Source organism: Coturnix japonica, chromosome 28 (genome assembly GCF_054131305.1).
Source record: "Coturnix japonica strain WE chromosome 28, WE-NBRP24, whole genome shotgun sequence".
In the NCBI taxonomy this organism is placed as follows: domain Eukaryota; kingdom Metazoa; phylum Chordata; class Aves; order Galliformes; family Phasianidae; genus Coturnix; species Coturnix japonica.
Genome location: NC_140690.1, coordinates 6,402,280 through 6,420,327, shown reverse-complemented (window position 1 = coordinate 6,420,327; position 18,048 = coordinate 6,402,280). Strand labels below are relative to the sequence as shown.

The 18,048-nt window shown below is 37.3% G+C and overlaps 2 protein-coding genes across 2 annotated transcripts; both read left to right on the top strand.

The window, feature by feature from the left end:
* The first annotated feature begins 1,662 nt into the window (after positions 1 to 1,662).
* Positions 1,663 to 7,525, top strand: LOC146756200 (kinesin-like protein KIF20B). The gene is made up of 4 exons (XM_085524825.1): positions 1,663 to 1,868; positions 3,082 to 3,277; positions 5,710 to 6,913; positions 7,354 to 7,525. Exons 1-4 carry the CDS (start codon positions 1,716 to 1,718, stop codon positions 7,523 to 7,525), a joined length of 1,725 nt encoding a protein of 574 aa, XP_085380951.1. The 5' UTR covers positions 1,663 to 1,715.
* A 702-nt stretch (positions 7,526 to 8,227) lies between these two features.
* Positions 8,228 to 14,507, top strand: LOC146756199 (kinesin-like protein KIF20B). Its single transcript, XM_085524824.1, has 8 exons — positions 8,228 to 8,344; positions 8,743 to 8,904; positions 9,855 to 10,019; positions 10,654 to 10,773; positions 11,718 to 11,798; positions 12,529 to 12,655; positions 13,196 to 13,338; positions 14,353 to 14,507. Exons 1-8 carry the CDS (start codon positions 8,231 to 8,233, stop codon positions 14,431 to 14,433), a joined length of 993 nt encoding a protein of 330 aa, XP_085380950.1. The 5' UTR covers positions 8,228 to 8,230; the 3' UTR covers positions 14,434 to 14,507.
* Positions 14,508 to 18,048: the final 3,541 nt, after the last annotated feature.

Genomic DNA, 18,048 nt, shown 5'->3' with positions numbered 1-18,048 from the left:
ACGACAATATCATCAATATACTGCAAGTGTTCGGGAGCAGTAAAATTATTCATGCTTTATATGATGTTATGATGTGGAATACTGATAGCAAAATTACAAAATTATTAAACCATGACACCCTGGTATTTTTCTTTTTTTTTTTCTTCAATATTTTTCTTTTTTTTTTCTTAAATATTTTCCTTTTTACTATTTAAATGTTATGGGCACATCTTATAGCAACACAAGGCTGTTTACAAAGAAGTGCATGCTGTGTTGCTGTATGATGAGCAAGATACATCTATTCTTCATCTAGCAGGAATAGTTGCTGAGCCTTAAGAACAGTTTCAGAAAGCTTTGGGAATTTGGGCGTTTTCCTTGTTTCTGCAACACAAAATGAAAATTTACGCTGTATACAAAGAAAAGGGGAGTCCGAACTTGTACGTTAAATTTGAAGGAGATCAATCTGGGGTAATATTTTAAAAAAAAAAAAAAAAAAAAAAAAGGGAGCGTGGTCATCAAATACTATAAAATATATTAGCTGTTACTAGAATGCCACTTATCTTCCCCCCATACGAATCACTGTCATGTTGTATGTGAATTTGTGAGGTGGGTTTTGAAGCTGAAATTAAAAACTTCTTGTATGGCTGTCTTCATAGTGGCTATCCAGACTATCTGTAGAAATAACAGCTATTATGTAGTCAGCTCTTCACCAGTTTTAACTGATTATAAATTACGTTTCAGGGTGGAGAACATAGCATAGTGCCTGACACCTGTGTTGATCCTGAGGGCATTCTTGATTCTGTGCATTATGATGTCATTGATATTAAAGAGCAAGCTGAGGCAGCACATAGTTCCATTGTATCCCTGGAGGACCCGAAGGAAGATATTGGCTGGTTTGAAAAGCAGCTGGAGAAAACTAACTTTGAACTGATGGAGACCAAAGAAGAGCTAACAGAGAAAAACACCAAACTACTTAAAACTGAAGAAGAGCTGATGCAGAAGAACAAAGGTGAGTTATGCGATGTGAAAGGTAGAAGACAGAAATAGTTCATTAATCTAAAAGAGAAATAACCAGTTTGAGTAGGAATTAGAGGAGATGTTCTACCTTTGGAACCATAGCCTGTAGATAAGTGATAGTTTGTTCCTTGTGTATATTCAGGTTCAGCAATTCCACGCTTTTTGGTTATTTCTTTTCTTTTTTTCCCCCTCTCCTTTAAACTGCAACTAGCAGCTTTACGCTTTTGTAAGTATGGGGTTAAATGTCTATATCTTGATTTTTACTTTTATATTGTAATCTCTACTCTTCTTTATGTCTTGTTGATGCAATGTTTTCGTTCCAAGAAATATAGAAAACTTTTGAATCACTCCCAATAAGTGAAGACCACATGCAAATTAATTAATCTGTTCAAAAGCTACCTAAACGTTAGAATATCTGGAAAAATTGATTACTTAATAAACTATCTATTGGCTACTTATGTAATACAACCTTTTCTGTGTGTTACAGACTTTGAAATGCAGATGATTAAATTGGATGAGTCTGTTGAGCAACTTAAAGAAGCAACTGAGGTAACTTTATCAAGAAGATGTTGTGTAAAATTGTTTTAATACCAACTTGTGGTAGCTTAAAATGCTATTCCAGTAGGCTCCATTAATAGATTTCTTACCGAGCTTAGCTTAACTGAATTTGCCTTTAATGCATTGTGTAATTCAGCTACTTAACACTACATTAGAAACTGATGACTGAATTTTTTTTATTTTTTATTTCCAAGAAAATGAATGCACAAAATGAAAGGATTCGAGAGCTAATGGACATCGTGGTGCAGAAAGATGACATTATTACAGAGCTACAAGACTTAAAATCTCATTTAGAAGAAAAAGTAAAAGATTATGTGAGTTTTACACATCTCCGTATCCTTATACAAAAAAAGGAAAACACTAATTCTATGCTTGTAATCAACACAATTTTGGAAAACTGATTTTCTGTATGTAGCAGGTACTCTCTTGAAATTGTAAACAATTCAAATTTATCTGAAGGTAGTTGTTGTTAACACAAACAACAAAAATATCAGTGTGTTCCACTAACTCCTGCCTCACACTCCTACATCAGAGGAAGAGCAACAGTAAAAGTATGTTGAGTAGAAGTACGAGTATGAATGGTCAGGATATCTCCACGTTCTATGCAGTCCATAAAACTTTATCCTGACTAATGTACTGCGAGCTACTGAATATGTGAAGACTAGCTTGATTAAGTATGTGTGCATACCACTTCTGGTGGTTTTTGTTCATTTTTTGATGTTTGGTAGCCTGAAGTAGCTCTGAAAACATTTATAGTTAATTCTGTCACTCAGATCTCTAACCTTGTAAGCTTAGCAACTTGACCCTTCTTAGTCTTTGACTGTCTGCATCACTGCAACTTAGTATTTCCATGGTGTTAAAGCTGACTGTGATGAGTAGTCATGTCCTCACCTATTACTTCTTCCAAGAACAAGGCTCCAACTCTATCTGTGAGATTGTGTGGCCTGAACACTTCTGGGGCTTTTCTTTTCATAAGTTACTAAAGATGAATAATCAGTCCTTGGCAGTGCCAGCATGGCTTAACAATCGTCATCTTGTAAGTAAGGAAGCTTCACTTGTGGTCAAGGACACAATCTAAAATATGCGTGACAGAGCTGACTAAGCTTTAAGGTTGGATTCTATCTGTCACGATGAAAGTGATTTTAGCAGCTTAGCAGAAGTGTGATGTGATGAACTTGTATGAGAGCTGACCATTTGCTCTTTGACCATGTTTGTAATTTTGTTGACTTCTTGGAAACAGGAAATTCTTTGATAAACTGGTAAACTCTTGATTGTGTGCAAGTCTTTTACTTTGTAACCTGCTAGGCTCTTGCTTTCCCTTGTATACTCTACCGAGTATTGCACTTGTCATTATCTGAAGGTGTACTTGTTCTGTCTGCTATTGAGATTTGTAACTGATGTCTATAGAGTCACCGGGTAAATATTTTAGCTGTATGGTTTTGTGTAAATATTTGCCTACAGAAGATTACTGAGACTTAAGTGCTCCTTTTGTTAAGCTTCAATGTAACTGATCTTATATCAATACAGGAAAAGACTACCTACCATTTAACTACCATTAAAGCAGAACCGGCAGAAGAGAACACTAATAAAGGAACTGAAAGCAGCCAATTTTCAGTGCTTTCAGTTAAAGCACTGAAACAAGAGAAAACTGAGTTGGAAGTGGGAAGAAAGCGCAGTACTGATGAAGATAAGCCTACTGTGGAAGAGCCACCTCCAAAGAAAGGTACAGTTTCTTCCATCCTTGAACAGGGTGTCTTCCAAAACAATAAATTGCTTCCTATTCCGGATAGGAAGCAAAAGGCTGTGAAGCGTGTACCTTATGGTATAAGGAGAAAAGCCACTGTGTTAAACTGTAAATAGAAGTAACTGTTATGTAAATATCCCTTTTTCAGAAGGTCCTATGCTGTTCATTTTTGAATGCTTAAGAATAAAAGTTTTTTGCACGATTTTTTTCCTTTTTGCTGCTTTTTCCTCATCTGTTGATGCACTTGCAGATTTGGTAATAGTTTTAAAGCAGTTTCTTTAGGATTGTTTCAACTGCTGTTGCTGATCTTCTGAGTAGCATCAGCTGCTCAAGTGCTTTTTTTTGTTTGTTTGTTTTGTTTTTCCTGAAGCAACTATCAAAATTGTTGACGACCTGCTAATTGCTCGCTCATGGGCAATATTTGAGCAAAATGGTTTGGATAAGCTCTGATGCATTTAACTTCACTTCTGGGCACAGCTGAGCATCAGTGTTCCTAGAATTACGGAAGGCATATACAATGTAGAAGGGAAAATCTAAAACTTAGCTGTAGTCCCTTCCTTTCTTGTATTCCTCTTGCAAAATATGTGCAAGGGAGAAAGTCAAGGCCTTCTTTGGATGAGATGCTGTTCTTGGATGATTTGTCCCTGCTGCCTTTATTTGGCATAAATATTGAATCCTAATGTGACCACTGAATGGCATCACATATAAGCATCTTACTAGAGACTGAGGGAGGGATGTGGACTCCTCCATACTCCAAGTAGTAGTGGGTTTGTTCTAATCATATGACCAAAGCTCTCATTTAAAAATTAATGACAGCAATGCTCCACATAGGAATTAAAATGGGTAGCTGATAGTCACAATGTCAGCGTGAAGTTTTCGGTTAAGAAGTACTGAGTATTCAATCATGTTAAAATTTTCTTCTATTTGTGAGTATTAATAGCGTCCAATTTCAAAAAACTCTTAATATATATTCTTTAGCTATGTTAAATATACACAGTAGAACAATGAGCACAGGTATGTTGTGCTGGTTCTTTTGTAGAATTAGTTATATAAGTAGCACGAGCAAAAGTGTTTTAGGAGATGCTAGGTTATCTCAGCTTCAAGTTCATGGTATTTACACCATTCTCTGAGCTTTTAGATCTTGTTTCCTATGCTCTGTAATAATGCTTTTTCCCTACTTCCTCTGTAAGGAGCTTCTAGACTGAACATTACACATCTTCTCCCTAGTCTTATTTATCTTGCTTTAGTGCTTGCTTGTTGTTTTCAGCATAAAGTGTTTAGATTACTTATAAATCATATTCCCCTCACTAGTGTTGCTGGGAGCAGCAATCAAAACCAAAACCTGGTTTGGGGTGGAATACGCCACTGCTGTTTCTTCAGTATGACTTTTAAATCAGTTGAGGGCTGTATATAAAACTCCTTAGATGAGTTAAGAGGCTGTTTCCATGCAGTACATGTGAATCTGTATGTAATGCAGGCTGCACGTGGGTGCTATAAAATTCTGCATTGTAGTAATAAAAGGACTGTACAAGAATCACCATGGAATATATTGTTGTGGTGACACAATCCCTAGTAAGTCTTGACTTATATTTATTTTTTTTAATACTTAAAGTATGCATATTATGGAATGGGCATAACTGGATTCTAAAGCAATGATGAAATACAGCATAAGTTGCTTTTGATAGAAAGAAAATGCATGTGATTTTAGCTAATTGCTCACCAGTTAAAGAAAAAAACAGCCCCAAGCTAATGGAATATTTATGGAAACTTGAATCTGCAAATTTGTACAACTTTATGAGTGAACTTTATATGCAAAAGAGTAAGTGTGGACAGAAGTAGGAATCCTCATATTTTGTTTAGAGATGAACTGAATAAGAGAGACAGATATCAGCTCTTAAGTGATCAACTTGTCCAGGGTTTTATCTTTCTTTTGAAAGTAAGAGGACTGTGAGTTTGAATGAAATTTCTTAGAGAACTGTTTATCTACCATTTAGATGTAGATGGAGTGATTCCTGGCTGCCTTATAGGGATTGCTGAAGCACGGAAGATAGAAAGAATATAGCTGTGAATTATCTATCTCGTTCCCATGTTTCTTAAATGTAATTAGATTTTCTACTGGTGTGGAGTGGAAGGTTTGAGTAGTGCCATGGTAAAAGTGTTCTTCCAGACTGAAAACCTTTTGCTGTGAATTCTGTATAGAAATCTGAGGCACCTGATTACGTGTTCAGAGGACTTTAATTCCTTCACTAGTATCAAATACTATGTGATGTGAGGGTATGGCTTGCATATTACGACAGTGTTTCACTTAGAAGTTGCTACTTGGTGTTGTGAACTGCTATGTAATAATGATTTTAATCAATCTGAGCTACATTCCTTTTCCCTTTTTGTTTGTTTGTTTGTTTGTTTTACAGTAGTTGTAAATGAGAGAAAGAAAAAGAACACTGTAGAGCAAAAGACAATTGAACACATGAAACAAAAGTGCTCCGCGTACCGAAAGGAAGTACTAGCACTGAGGGAAAGAACTGAAATCTTGGAACGTCATTTAGCTGTGCTTGAAGAACAATGCGGAAGAGAAAAAAATAAAAAAGAAGACTTCAGTAAGCAGGTAACAAGCCTGCGTATTGAGCTTTCTTTTTCTGAAGAAACAGCTGATGCCCTCCGTGAACAAATTCTGCAGGGTCAAGCTGACTATCGGGAAATTGCTTCTGAACTGGATGAACAGAAATCTATAAATATGACACTAGAAGACAAAAATGCCCAACTAACTAACAACATAGAAGTTGCCAAGGAATATATAATTGATAAAGTGTCACAAGTAAAAAAAATGCGGACCAAATTAGATGAATTATACAAATGTCACTTAGAGTTTCGTGCCATCGGTACTGACTTTGTCAGTGTAAAGGATTCCTCAGACTGTGAAAAAGATGAGACAGGGACATCTCAAATTAGTTCTGCATGCATTCAGTCACAGACTTCTTCCATCTCAGATCTTGTGCAGGACCTCTCCTTTAACTATAGTCTTGAAAGGATTTGGGAGGTATGCAGAAGTATTGTTGATGTTTCCTCACAAAAAAGTCAGCACATCAAAGCACTGCTTCAAGACAATGAAAACCTAAAGGCGGGACTGAATAATGCTGAATATCATAATCATCAACTTGTAATGAAGCTATGTGAGATTACAACTCACACTAGTCAGGAAGATGATCTTGTGAATCAGTTACATGAGCAAATAGAAAAGAAAACTCAGGAGTTTGAAGAAAAGACTGCAGAAGATCAGAGAGTGATTGCACAATTTCAGGAGGAAGTTGCCAACTGTGAGGTAAAAATAAGAGAGCTTGAATATCGCCTGGAAGCTTCCAAGACAATGGAAGACAATGTGTCAAAACTCAATGAATTACTTAAAGAAAAAGAATCTATTATTGTTAATCTAGAGACAGTTACAGCAACTCTGCAGGAGAAGTCTGCAAATGCAGATAAAAAGGTTGAAGAGTTAAGTAGCAAAGAAGCAAATCTGATTCAAGAAGTTATGCAGCTGAAAAACAGCTTGGAGCAGATGAAACATTCTCTTCAGGAAAAGGAAAAGAGTGAAATGGAGAAAGTGCAACGTATAGAATCGTAAGTAACCACTGAGTTAACTTAGAGCCCTTTGAGAATGAACTAGAGTTAAAAATAGTTAATGGGAACATCCCTTCGACTTAATGCATCTGCATGCTTATCAATGGCCAAACTACTACTTTAGGATGCTTTGGTATGCTACTTGAGTTCCAAGGGAAAACAGGAGTGTGCAAGGAAATAAAGAATAATATGGGGATTTCTGGTGGTTTTGTTGTACATCCCTCAGAATAGCATCTGAATAATTTCTTGCTTCAGCATCTGATTATGAGAAGCAAGCTGAAATTCAAAAGTAATTGTTTAAATCTTGTCACTGGTCTAGATAGATTTAAGAGTCTATTTACAAATAGAAACCAACAGGCAGGGCATGGATGAAGCTGTAATTGCTGTTTCCATGAGATGTGTAACAGTAATGTTCTTTGTGTCTTTATTTTTAACATAAGGCTAGAAAATATTCTTTCTGAGAGTTCTGCCCTTGTACTGAATTTGAAAAAAGATTTGCAGAGGAAAGAAGAAGAGTATGCAGATCTAAAAGACAAACATTCTGATGCCGAGAAACAAATTCAGCAACTACAAAGCGAGGTTTGTAGTCAACTGAGATATTTTTTTCTGTAAGATTATGCTTGGCTTTCTGCTGTTAAAACTTCTCAAACTTTAACTATGAAGCTGGAAATTTCACACTAGTGTGGCTAGCAGCAAATCTTAGGTAAAGTTGCCATTGAAGCTCTAGAGGGGACCAGAAGTTAAAACATGGTTTCACATAGATAATGAAGAGAGGAAAGTAAAGTTGGTTGGTAGTCTGGAATAAGGTTTGTGAAGAGAATAGCTAATCTGCCTCTGGAGGGGACTTGTTATTATCTCTACGTTACTGGTGACTTGCCATTGGTATCCGTGGTAACTCCAAAGCCTAAAACCTAAGTCTTGTGAAAAAACGCTGATAACTGGGAAGAAGAATGCTATTTACTTGAAGAGAAATAGACTAATTTCCAGAGGCTCTTTAATATAAGCATGTATTTTTTTTTTCTTCAGTTTCAGCTTCAGTGATGCTCATAGTTAAAATTTAATTATTAAACAAGAAGATATCTTAAAACCCATTTTGCAGGATCTTAGTCTGAAAGTTTATTGGGTGTGCTTGGGATGGAAAATTGAAGCTTAAAAATGAATTCATGTCTTCCTTGGTAACCTTGCACTTGCTGTCGTTTTCCTACTCAGCACTTGTTTGTGAATTCCTCTTTATTTAACAAAGAAGTATTTGGCCAGGTTGGATTACAGAAGTCTTTTAATGAACCGTGAGCTGTGCTTACATTACAGGTGTCCACGATGCGTTCTGTGGAGGAATCCCTCAGGAACAGGATGGATGAACTTGAAAGGATTAATAACCAGTTTAAGGATGAGCTGGATTATAAAGACTATACTATCCAACAACTTAAACAGGTATTTTTCTTGTTCTTAATTTTTATTAAATGAATGATGCAGGTTTTCCAAGCAACAGGAAAAAGACCAAAAAAAAAAAAAAAATTGGAGCAAAATGAAAGTGGCCAACTGAAATTAGTGGTAGACCATGAAAGATATTCAAATAATTAGTCACTACAGAGCACTGGCAGATTGCTTTAAATACAATAATCTGCATAGTAAATACATATGTAATACATGCATATAACCTGATCTTGTTGAGTGACTTCACGATATGTTAATTGAAATGTCTTACCATAAACTCTTTTTATCAGCTTGAGTCCTTATTTATGCTATATGAAAAACTTATTAATTCTAGGCTGTCTTAAAGATTCTGCTTGTTTCTACTGTGTATGCTTTTGTTTCAACATGAAATATAGGAGCTGTTGGAAAAGGAACATAATCTTCAAAAGTGGCGTGAGGAGAGAGATCAGTTAGTAGAAGCTTTGGAAGAACAGCTCAAAACTTTGGCTTCTAATGCCATACAAAAAGAGACAGAAATAGCAGAACTGAGACAATCTGCCTTAAAGGATTCAAGCAAGGTCAGCTCGCCTTTCCTCCTACCTGATTAGCTACCCATAAATTCTGTAAAACTCCTATACCTGCTCTTTGTATTCTGGGTGTGGTTCTGTTCTTGAACACTGTCGTATTGACATCATGTGCAACTAACCAAAAAAAGCACCAGCTTTTATTTTTGTTCTTCAGAAACAGAATTTCTGTTAACTACTAAAATTTCAAATTTTTCAGTAGTTCAGATAAGCAGATGTCAGTTTGATGCTTATGATCCTACAATCAGACTGGACATCTGTAGCTTTTTCTGATAATTCACAGCATTTCCGGATCCCAAGCTAGGCTCAATACTCAGACAGTAGTTCTGTCTCAGGTTTCTTACTTTCTTTGCTTTCTCTGAGGTAGTATCTACAATGGCATGAAAAGACAGAAGGGGACGTGGAGAGAGATTAAGGGAAGCATCAAAAAGCAGAGGGGGGATGATCTCTGGAAGTTGCATTTCTTATTTCAACATCGAGCTTTTAATCAGGATAGCCAATCTAAGCCGTAGCATAGAATTTCAGAAGCTAAACAGAAGACTAAATGAGTTGTGCTCTTTTGAGAATGTTTGGATTCACTTTCTCTGAGAAGAAAGATGTTCTCATAGCAAAACTTCCCCTACAACTGCCGACTTTTTCACAGTACCGAGGATTTGGGAACAAATAAAAGCTCGGGTTATCATATCTTAAGGGAGATGAAGGCTGAAGCACATAAGTAAAATAGAAGAATCAAAATATATTGTATTACAACTTCCCAGGCAATTCGGTGACTACTGCACTTGTAACAGTGACCGTACAAATCCATGAAATGTTACTGTTCTTGAATAGTTAAGTGTTCTAGCCTGCAATTCTAAAACTGATGCTACTAAGTAATTGCAATACTGCTTGTGTGTGTTAATTCCTTTTGCCAATCCCACAACTCAGCAGTTTTTACTGTTTATTAGGATAATGCAACTGTGATAGAAGAGTTAAGAAAAGAACTGGCTGACAAAGATGACTATATAAAGGAATTAAAACAACGCATTAACCACAGTAGCCCTCAGTGTTTGCCAGAAATACCTTTACTTGAAGAAAGACAAAGTAGAAGGAATGACTCTGTAAATGAAAAGGTATGATTATATTTATAGAAAGTCAGTACTTAACATCTTGTTAACCCCTTTTTGTTCTTCTGTTTTCCTAGGAGATACTGGAGCTGGAATCATTTTTCTTAGCATATAGTCCTTTAACTACATATTCAGTGATGAGCACTTGTTGGTTCTTTTTGTCTTCCACTCAAACATGAGCTCTCATCTTCTCAAAAATATTTTATTTACTAGAACACCATCTCTCTGTGTACATTATGGAACTTTTCCATGCAGTTTTCCATGTATTCGTATGTGTATGCTGAAGATTAGGCAGAGGTTTAGCCTTTGGTGTTCTAACATAGCAGCTGTGAGCGTGCAGAGTATGGGGGGAATGGATGACAAAACAACCAGCGTTACAGATTTTGTCCCTAAATAATGTCTCGCTTTCTCTCTTTTGGAGGCAGAATACTGCCTGAGACTGTTAGTGAGACTCAGTAGGGTGTATCTGAAGATCACACAATGAATAGATGTTACTACCTTCCCACACTTGTGCTGTGTTTCAGCTTACGTGTTCATGTGGCGTCTGAGCTTGAGGTTTTACACTGTAACTTTAGAAAACTCGAGATATTTTGGAGGTCTAATGCATAGCCTAATCTTTACTCCTTTTAAATATTTACAGCCTAGGAAACAACAAAGCAAAACTAAAACTGGAGAAAGTATTCCATTAAGATGCAAAGCTGAAGACAATTATTTGTCACGTCGATGTACTAGGAGCCTCACTTTATTAAATGAATCTGAGGTTAGTATGAAACTTCAGATCTGAAAATGTTGTGATTGTATTGCTTTTGATAAGGAATGAGTAGGAAAAGATCTCATGTTCTCTAAACAATTCCCAAGTTTTAATTTATTTATCCCTTTCAAGGTGATCAGATCACCTGTTTTTATAGCCTTTGATAGGAATAAAAGCTGTTGAAACAATTGTGTGATGAATTTTTGTCAGGTGCTGTTGAAAACTCTCCTCATGTTAATGCTTATGAAGTGGCTCATGATTAGATAAGTTACTTGGAAAAAAATTCATGGAGCCACTGAAACGGGCACAGCAAATTGAACTTATTTTCTTCCTCTGCAGGATTTCTGGACATTGTTTTGTTAGCAGATGATGTTAATCATTCCTATATAAGTTTTTAATTGCTAACTTTCATAAAATAGCAGTCACATATATTTTAAAAACAAAGTATTTATTAACCAACTTAATTCTTGGAAATACAGTGGGTGGTGATACTCCATTCAGATTCTTAGCAGAGCCTGATAAAGTGGCTCTGACTACTTTTTGTCTTTCTACAATAAAAAAAAGCATTAAAAACAAGCATTAAAAAATGCTATTTCTACCTCAGTAAAGTAGTTGAAGAATTTAATCAATGAACTGCTTTAATGAACAAAACTAATAGCCAAGCTCAGTGATAATGGTTTAAGAGAAGGGAATTTCTCTTAACTTCATTGTGTATTTTCTTTGAAACCTGTAGACATAAATCAGCTTTTTAGACATCATGAGATGTCTAATACTGATATCTTAATGTCCTGTTTTTATAATTGAATGCTTATTTATTATTTGATTTACAGTGGAATAGCTACCACTAGCAAATACTTCCCTACTATTAGCAAAAGTGTTTAAACTGTTCACTTTTGTGACATCAATTGTTCTTTCCAAAAGAATCATGGCTGAAACGTGTCTTATTTTCCCAGGATTTTGTGAAAAGTGAGAACACGAAAAATACAAAATCTGTCATGGCTTTTAATTCACCCTCTGCAAGTGACGAGAAAATGGTTGGTTTTTGTTCTAGTTTTGAAGACTAGACTTGGGACTTCCTGTAATTGTGTGGTCACACGAAAGAAGCAGTGTCTTATCCTTATGTGTATACCTGAATGGGAATCTTACATGCTTATGAGCTCTTCCTATTAAATTCCATAAGCTAACCAAAGGGCAAGTCAGTCTGTCCCCAGAGCGTGTAATGGCTGTACTGTGTAATGATTTGGAGGGAAGGATATTGCACACTGAATAGTTGGGAAGGGAAGCTTTAGTGTATTATCGTGTGCTTTTGTAAGTGAAGCCCTTGTATTAAACTAAGGTTCATATCATTAATATGCATGGCAGTTATTAAAAACAGATGTTCACATGTGATAGCAGTATCCTTGGCATGGTCAGAGTATGAGTAGTAGATTTTTCCCATCTGTTGTCTTCTGTTTTGTATGTTTGTTTATTTTATGTAATTAGAACAGCTTATGTAAGAAACAACTCCACAGCTTGGGAGCTACTTTTAAAGAAACTACTGCCTTATTAAGAAACTTTAAGAAACGTATGCCTTGAAATAGCTGAGATTTTGACAACTCCCTAAAGGGTATAAAATTGTCTACATTACTTGCCGTTGTGGTATCATCAGCATAATGAACAGAGATGTCAGTAGTAAAGCTCAAAATATCAACTTAAAATAACGTTGAACTAAAATGAAGTTTAAACAATGCTCTTGTTTCACATGTTCACATCTCTGTTGAACAGAAATCCGGAAAAGACTACTTCCTGAGAAAGCGAGTACATGCTTCAAGACTGACTAAAAAGAAGGATGAAACACTGCAAAAAGTTGGAGATTTTATTCAAAGCTCTCCTTCTATTATACACTCTAAAGGTTGGTGTAGATTAAGTTTTATTCCATGTTTTCTAGACATTGTAGAATGGCTTGTTTCTGCTCTAGGCTATTAATGTATGTGTTCTTAGAGAACTTGTCTGCCATGTTAAGTTGTCCTTTGATTTATGAAGTAAATGCATTTATTCGTCTCTTCAGAGATTCATTATTACATTTGTGAAAACCTACAAGTATACAGAGAAAGTTGGTTCTGTCTTGTGCTTCTGTCAGTACGAAAGTTAGGCCTGTTGTTTAACTCCTGCTGAAGTTTCTGACTTCCAGCGACTTCTGAGCCATGATTGTCTTTCATACTCCATTTTAATGCGTGCTTTAAGCTGCCGTACCTGAACCTATAAACAGTTTCAGCTATAGAAGCAATAAAGAACCTCGATGAACAAATACAATTTCTGAGTATTTTCACTTAAATTTTACGTGTCATTTATAAACCAAGTTTGTTATGAAGCTTTTTTTGCATTCAGTGATTTAAAGACTCACAAAACCAGTAAGTTGATTGGTTTATGTATCAAAACAAATTTCTTCTAGCCAAGAAGCTGATGTCAGCAGTAAGTTCTCCTAAATCAAACGAACCTGAAAGTCTCGAAGAAGGAGAGACCAAGCCAAAACGATGCAAAAGGAAGCTGTATTCCACTGTCGTTTCTGGCCCTCTAGATATACCTGCTTCTTCGGTAAGCGATTATACTGTAGTCTTGGCTTAAAATAAACTACTAAGGAGTCCAAACAGACTGGAGGTTTCATCTATTTGCAGGGGGAGGTTGGAAGTACTGAGGTATTTCTTTATTCTACCAAGTCATTCTTGTTGGTCTTCCTGCTGTTCTGTTTTAGTTTGTCCTCAAAGATCTCTGTGTTTGGCTGGCTTACAGTTTACTAAGTAGGTGATGTAGCAATCACGGAGATGTCTTCTAATTTGGAATCATAGATAATTTCAGTGTGTTGGAGTGGGATTATTCTACTACACGCTTTTTTAGAGCACAACTTAGACAGCTTTTTAGGTATGCTTAAACTATGATCTCCTGTCTAAGACAACTTGCAAAGGATCTGATGTGCCAGTTTCATGACTCTGTCGGCAGCTATTGTGCTAAGAACATTCTTGCTCTGTTGGAACTGCATCTTTTAATTATATTAGAGTCCTTTTTCTGTTCAGCATAGTGATCATTTGCCCATACTGTAATATCCCTCTGAATTTTTTGATGATTTGACGAATGATAGGGGCAGAAACCAAAATGTTATATTTTTTTTGTTAGAGGATGAAGAAGATGAGACAATTTCTTTTCTCACTGTAGTTCTGAGAACATGGAACTGAACCGAGAACTGAAATTCTGGGCAAGTCATAGCTACAGGGATTGAGGCTAAAAATGTTTTCTGAACGCTTCATGTTTCACAAAACAAGTATTATAATACTCTTTTGAAAACAAGTATTTCAAAATGAAAGCTGCCTTCAGGCTTTCCTCAGATGTGTCTGCTTTTTTAAGATAAACAGGATTTTGTACATTCTCCATATTTGTTCCTTGTGATTAAGCTGCATTAAAATGATCTCGGTATCCCATAGTTTTCTGAATAAAATATAATAAACAAATGCCATTCTGAAATCCATTTAGGGGAAGAAATATGTTTGCGTGGGTCAAGAAGAGCTTGTCAGTCTTGTGTGAAAAGATGAGTAACTTTTGAAATGTTTTCTTCAGGAATCTGAGGAACAAAAGAAGGAAAGTGATCATCTGATCATCAAGCGACGGCTGAGATCCAGAGCAGCTAAAAAACCTTGAAGAAGCATGTTTGTTCCCCTTTCTCAGGACATACTTTTATCGTATAATTAAAACTGGTTGTTAATAAACAGTAACAGTTACTCCGTTGTGTTCTTAAATTTGTATATAGGTGTACAGTGTCTCTCTGACAGTTTCAAACTGACTCCATTGAGGCTGAAATAAATACAAGCTTTCTTAAACTGGGTTTGGATTTTATTGTGGTTAAGGGTTTATTTATTTTTGTCTTGCCTCCCCTGTATAGGAACAGTATCTCTAGGTCTGATTGCTATTTACCCATTGTGCAGTAATAACTGTACTTGTTCAGGATGGCCTGGCTTGCTTTTTTCACGTGACTGGTGTACTTAGCAGAACTCTGGAAGAGAGAAGAGCATGAATACACATTAATATTTATGTATACTTAATTTTTGGGCCTTTTTAAAGAATTTTCTTTGTAGAGAAGATGGTGCCAATTCCTCAGTGTGGAAGAAAGGTGCTTTCCCTCACTTGTGCAAATTCAGCTTTAAATTAATAAACTTAGAAAAATAAACCCAATACATTTGGGGGGAATTCTAATATCCCAAATACTGTTCTCCCCCTCAGTGAGCTTCGAACCTTTAGATGCTGTTGGATGAATTAGCTGAAAGGTTCTCAGCTGGCAGTATGTCCTTGTGTTGTCTCCAAGTCCAATAGTTCCTATAGATTCAATTGCTCAGGAGGTAAAAACATGGATGAAAGCCGACTTGGGTGAATATTTGAGAGTTTGATGGGAGTGAATTGCCTTAAAAGCAGCTGGTGATAGAACAATATACTGATTGTATTTAAAAAAACCCACAATCGTACTATTTGTTGCTGTGCCGAAAAGCTTTCTCCTTGCTTGTAGGCTTGTGAGATCCAGGTTTGCAGAAAACAATCTGTGAAAAATCATGGGAATCATGTGGTTTTATGCTCAGCAATCTCATTAAAAACTTGAACTGACTTTTAGAAGCTTTTCTCCATGGTGTTAGCTGGACAAATCTGCATGTGGATGTCAACATGGAGGCTTTTATTGACCTGGAGTAGAAAACAGCATTCGTACCTACCAGGTGAGATGGGCAGCTACTGCACAGGTACACAGAAGAAACTGATGGAAGCATAAGTACTTGAAATCACCCTCCCTCCTATTTATTGACCTATGTATGTGAATGCCGTGCATGAATGCCTCATAGCCAGATGTCAAAATGGAACAATGCTGCCTGAAGTGGTTGGTGACAATATGGAAGACGGTTCTGATTAGCTGCAGTTTGCAAATTACTTGCAAATATTTCATATCCAGAAGACTGCAATTTATCAGCCATGCAATATTGGAGGCAAAGTCATTGCAGGGGATGGGAGTGATCTACTTGTTCCAGAAGCTGTTAATAGAGCTCTCGTTGCTACTGGGTACATCATGATATACACTTAATTACACTACTTTTCAAATGGTATTTTTATTATGAGAACAGCCTCATTGCTGCCTGCTGCTGCATGGGAAAAGTAGTTGCACACTTGGTATAATTATATGTGGTTCTCTGCTGCAAAACTGACCTTTTACAAAACGTCACATGTGGTGTTTGGTGAGTCTCAGGCTTGCCTAATTTCTGTGCATTTTCGTAAGGCACAGCAAGTGCAGAAAACAGGTTGCTTTGTTTAGGGAAAAGAAAAACCAACCACAAATGTTTAGCTGACTTGCGGAATCAAACTCTATAATCCAGAGATGGGTTGTAAAGCAGGTATGTTTATTCCAGCGTTGCGCAGCGCCGGGTGCAAGGGGGATAGCTCCTCCAAACTTGCACACCGACTTGTAAAGCCGTGATACAGAAAGCAGGCAGAAGAAACATCCTTCAAATCCAGAAGGTAAACTCCACCTATTCATTCCTTAACTGGGTTAATAAAGTGCATGGATTTGCCACCACTGAGTGTATGCATTCAACAATTCTATTACTTGCCTTCAAGTGTTGTACCAAACTACAGCACTTGCTATCAAAAATTTTTGCAAAATTGGAGTCCAAACTCCAGAAAGTCTTCTATCCTTCTACAGTTCTGTATCCTTATAGGGTACCACTTTACCCTGACTGGGCAATCTCTTGCTTTTAACTTCTATTCAGGGCTTCATGTTTGGCCCTGATGCCCACACCCCTAAGTGCATCATGTTTGATATTGCTGTGACTCCTGGGGTACAACATTGTTTTTCACCATTTGTGCTAATGTCAGACTTACAGTTTTTAAACAGTCAATATTGTTGGACCCTTAGCTCCAGTTTTATTAAATTTCTTGCCAGAGCAACCTGGCAGGTACAAGAATTTCTGTATTCCTACTTAGTTTATATTTAATTAATCCAAAAAAAACGTAAACCTTTTCTTGTTGGGCAGTAGCTTCTATTACTGTTACAAAACCATCTATGAGTAGTAAGAAGCACCCATATCCACCAGAAAATAAATCTCTTTATCCTGCTTCCCTAGATGCAATTTCCCGTTGCAGTTTGCACACTGCTTTCCTTTCAGTGGGGCGGAGCCCTCCCTGGGCACTTCAAGCCCCCACTCCCCCCACCTCTCCCTGAGGGGATCTCTGGGTCCTACGGCCCTATTCTGGCACCACAACAGTAACAGCTGTTATTATCACCAATTCCCTTACTATCTGTTTGTCAGTCAGTTTTGTTTTGTTTTCATATCGTTCACCTCTTTTCAGTCCTGACATCCCTGTTATACCTTGCCAATCCTTACTCCTCCAGCCTGTGTCTGTCCCAAACTTTCTCACTTTCCAAACTCTCATCATTACAAAAACTACTAACATCCTATTTCAGTTTCACCTCCTTCTCTCCAGGTGTCCAGTGCTAACACTGGGATTTCAGGTTTCCTACATCTCTGCACATGAAGGCTATTCTCACTTCCATTGCCCCCTCCTCCCCACCTCCCCCCTTTGCTGCTTACAGCAACAGTCTCCGTACCCGGCTCTCTCTCACTCCAAGAGTTCTTGCAAGGGGGGGGGAAACAATACAGGGGGTTGCTCTCATACCAGCACACATAAACTTACTTTCTCTTTAACACTTTTTCCTTTGTACACGATTTCTCTATTTGTACCTTCAGTTACACTTCCACACACCCTCAATTATACTTCTGTATACCAATAGCAATTACACTTTCTTATACCATCAAAGCAGTTTGTCCCATTCCCTTCAAAACCCACAGATCAAACAGTACAATTTTTCAGTTTCCACAAACTAAAATTCCACAATCTTCCACAAACTAAACAATTACCCTTCAGGTACTGAAAGGCTGCAATGAGGTCACCCCGCAACCTTCTCTTCTCCAGGCTGAACAAACCCAACTCCCTCAGCCTGTCCTCATAGGGGAGGTGCTCCAGCCCCATGATCATCTTCCTGTCCCTCCTCTGGACCCTTTCCAAAATCTCCATATCTTTCTTGTACTGAGGGCTCCACACCTGGACACGATACAACAGATGGGGCCTCACAAGAGCTGAGTAGAGAGGGACAATCACCTCCCTATCCCTGCTGACCACCCATCTCCTGATGGAGCCCAGGATCCCATTTGCTTTCCGGGCTGCCAGAGCACACTGCTGGCTCATGTTAAGTTTCTCATCTATCAGGACCCCCAGGTCCTT

Excerpts from the sequence above, each read along its gene's own strand:
- LOC146756200 (XM_085524825.1), top strand. The coding sequence starts at position 1,716 with ATGACTGAATTTTTTTTATTTTTTATTTCCAAGAAAATGAATGCACAA. Across the intron at positions 3,278-5,709 it reads AGAGCCACCTCCAAAGAAAG|TAGTTGTAAATGAGAGAAAG; the intron begins GTACAGTTTCTT and ends TTTGTTTTACAG. Across the intron at positions 6,914-7,353 it reads AAAGTGCAACGTATAGAATC|GCTAGAAAATATTCTTTCTG; the intron begins GTAAGTAACCAC and ends TTTTAACATAAG.
- LOC146756199 (XM_085524824.1), top strand. The coding sequence starts at position 8,231 with ATGCGTTCTGTGGAGGAATCCCTCAGGAACAGGATGGATGAACTTGAA. Across the intron at positions 8,905-9,854 it reads CCTTAAAGGATTCAAGCAAG|GATAATGCAACTGTGATAGA; the intron begins GTCAGCTCGCCT and ends ACTGTTTATTAG. Across the intron at positions 13,339-14,352 it reads TAGATATACCTGCTTCTTCG|GAATCTGAGGAACAAAAGAA; the intron begins GTAAGCGATTAT and ends TGTTTTCTTCAG.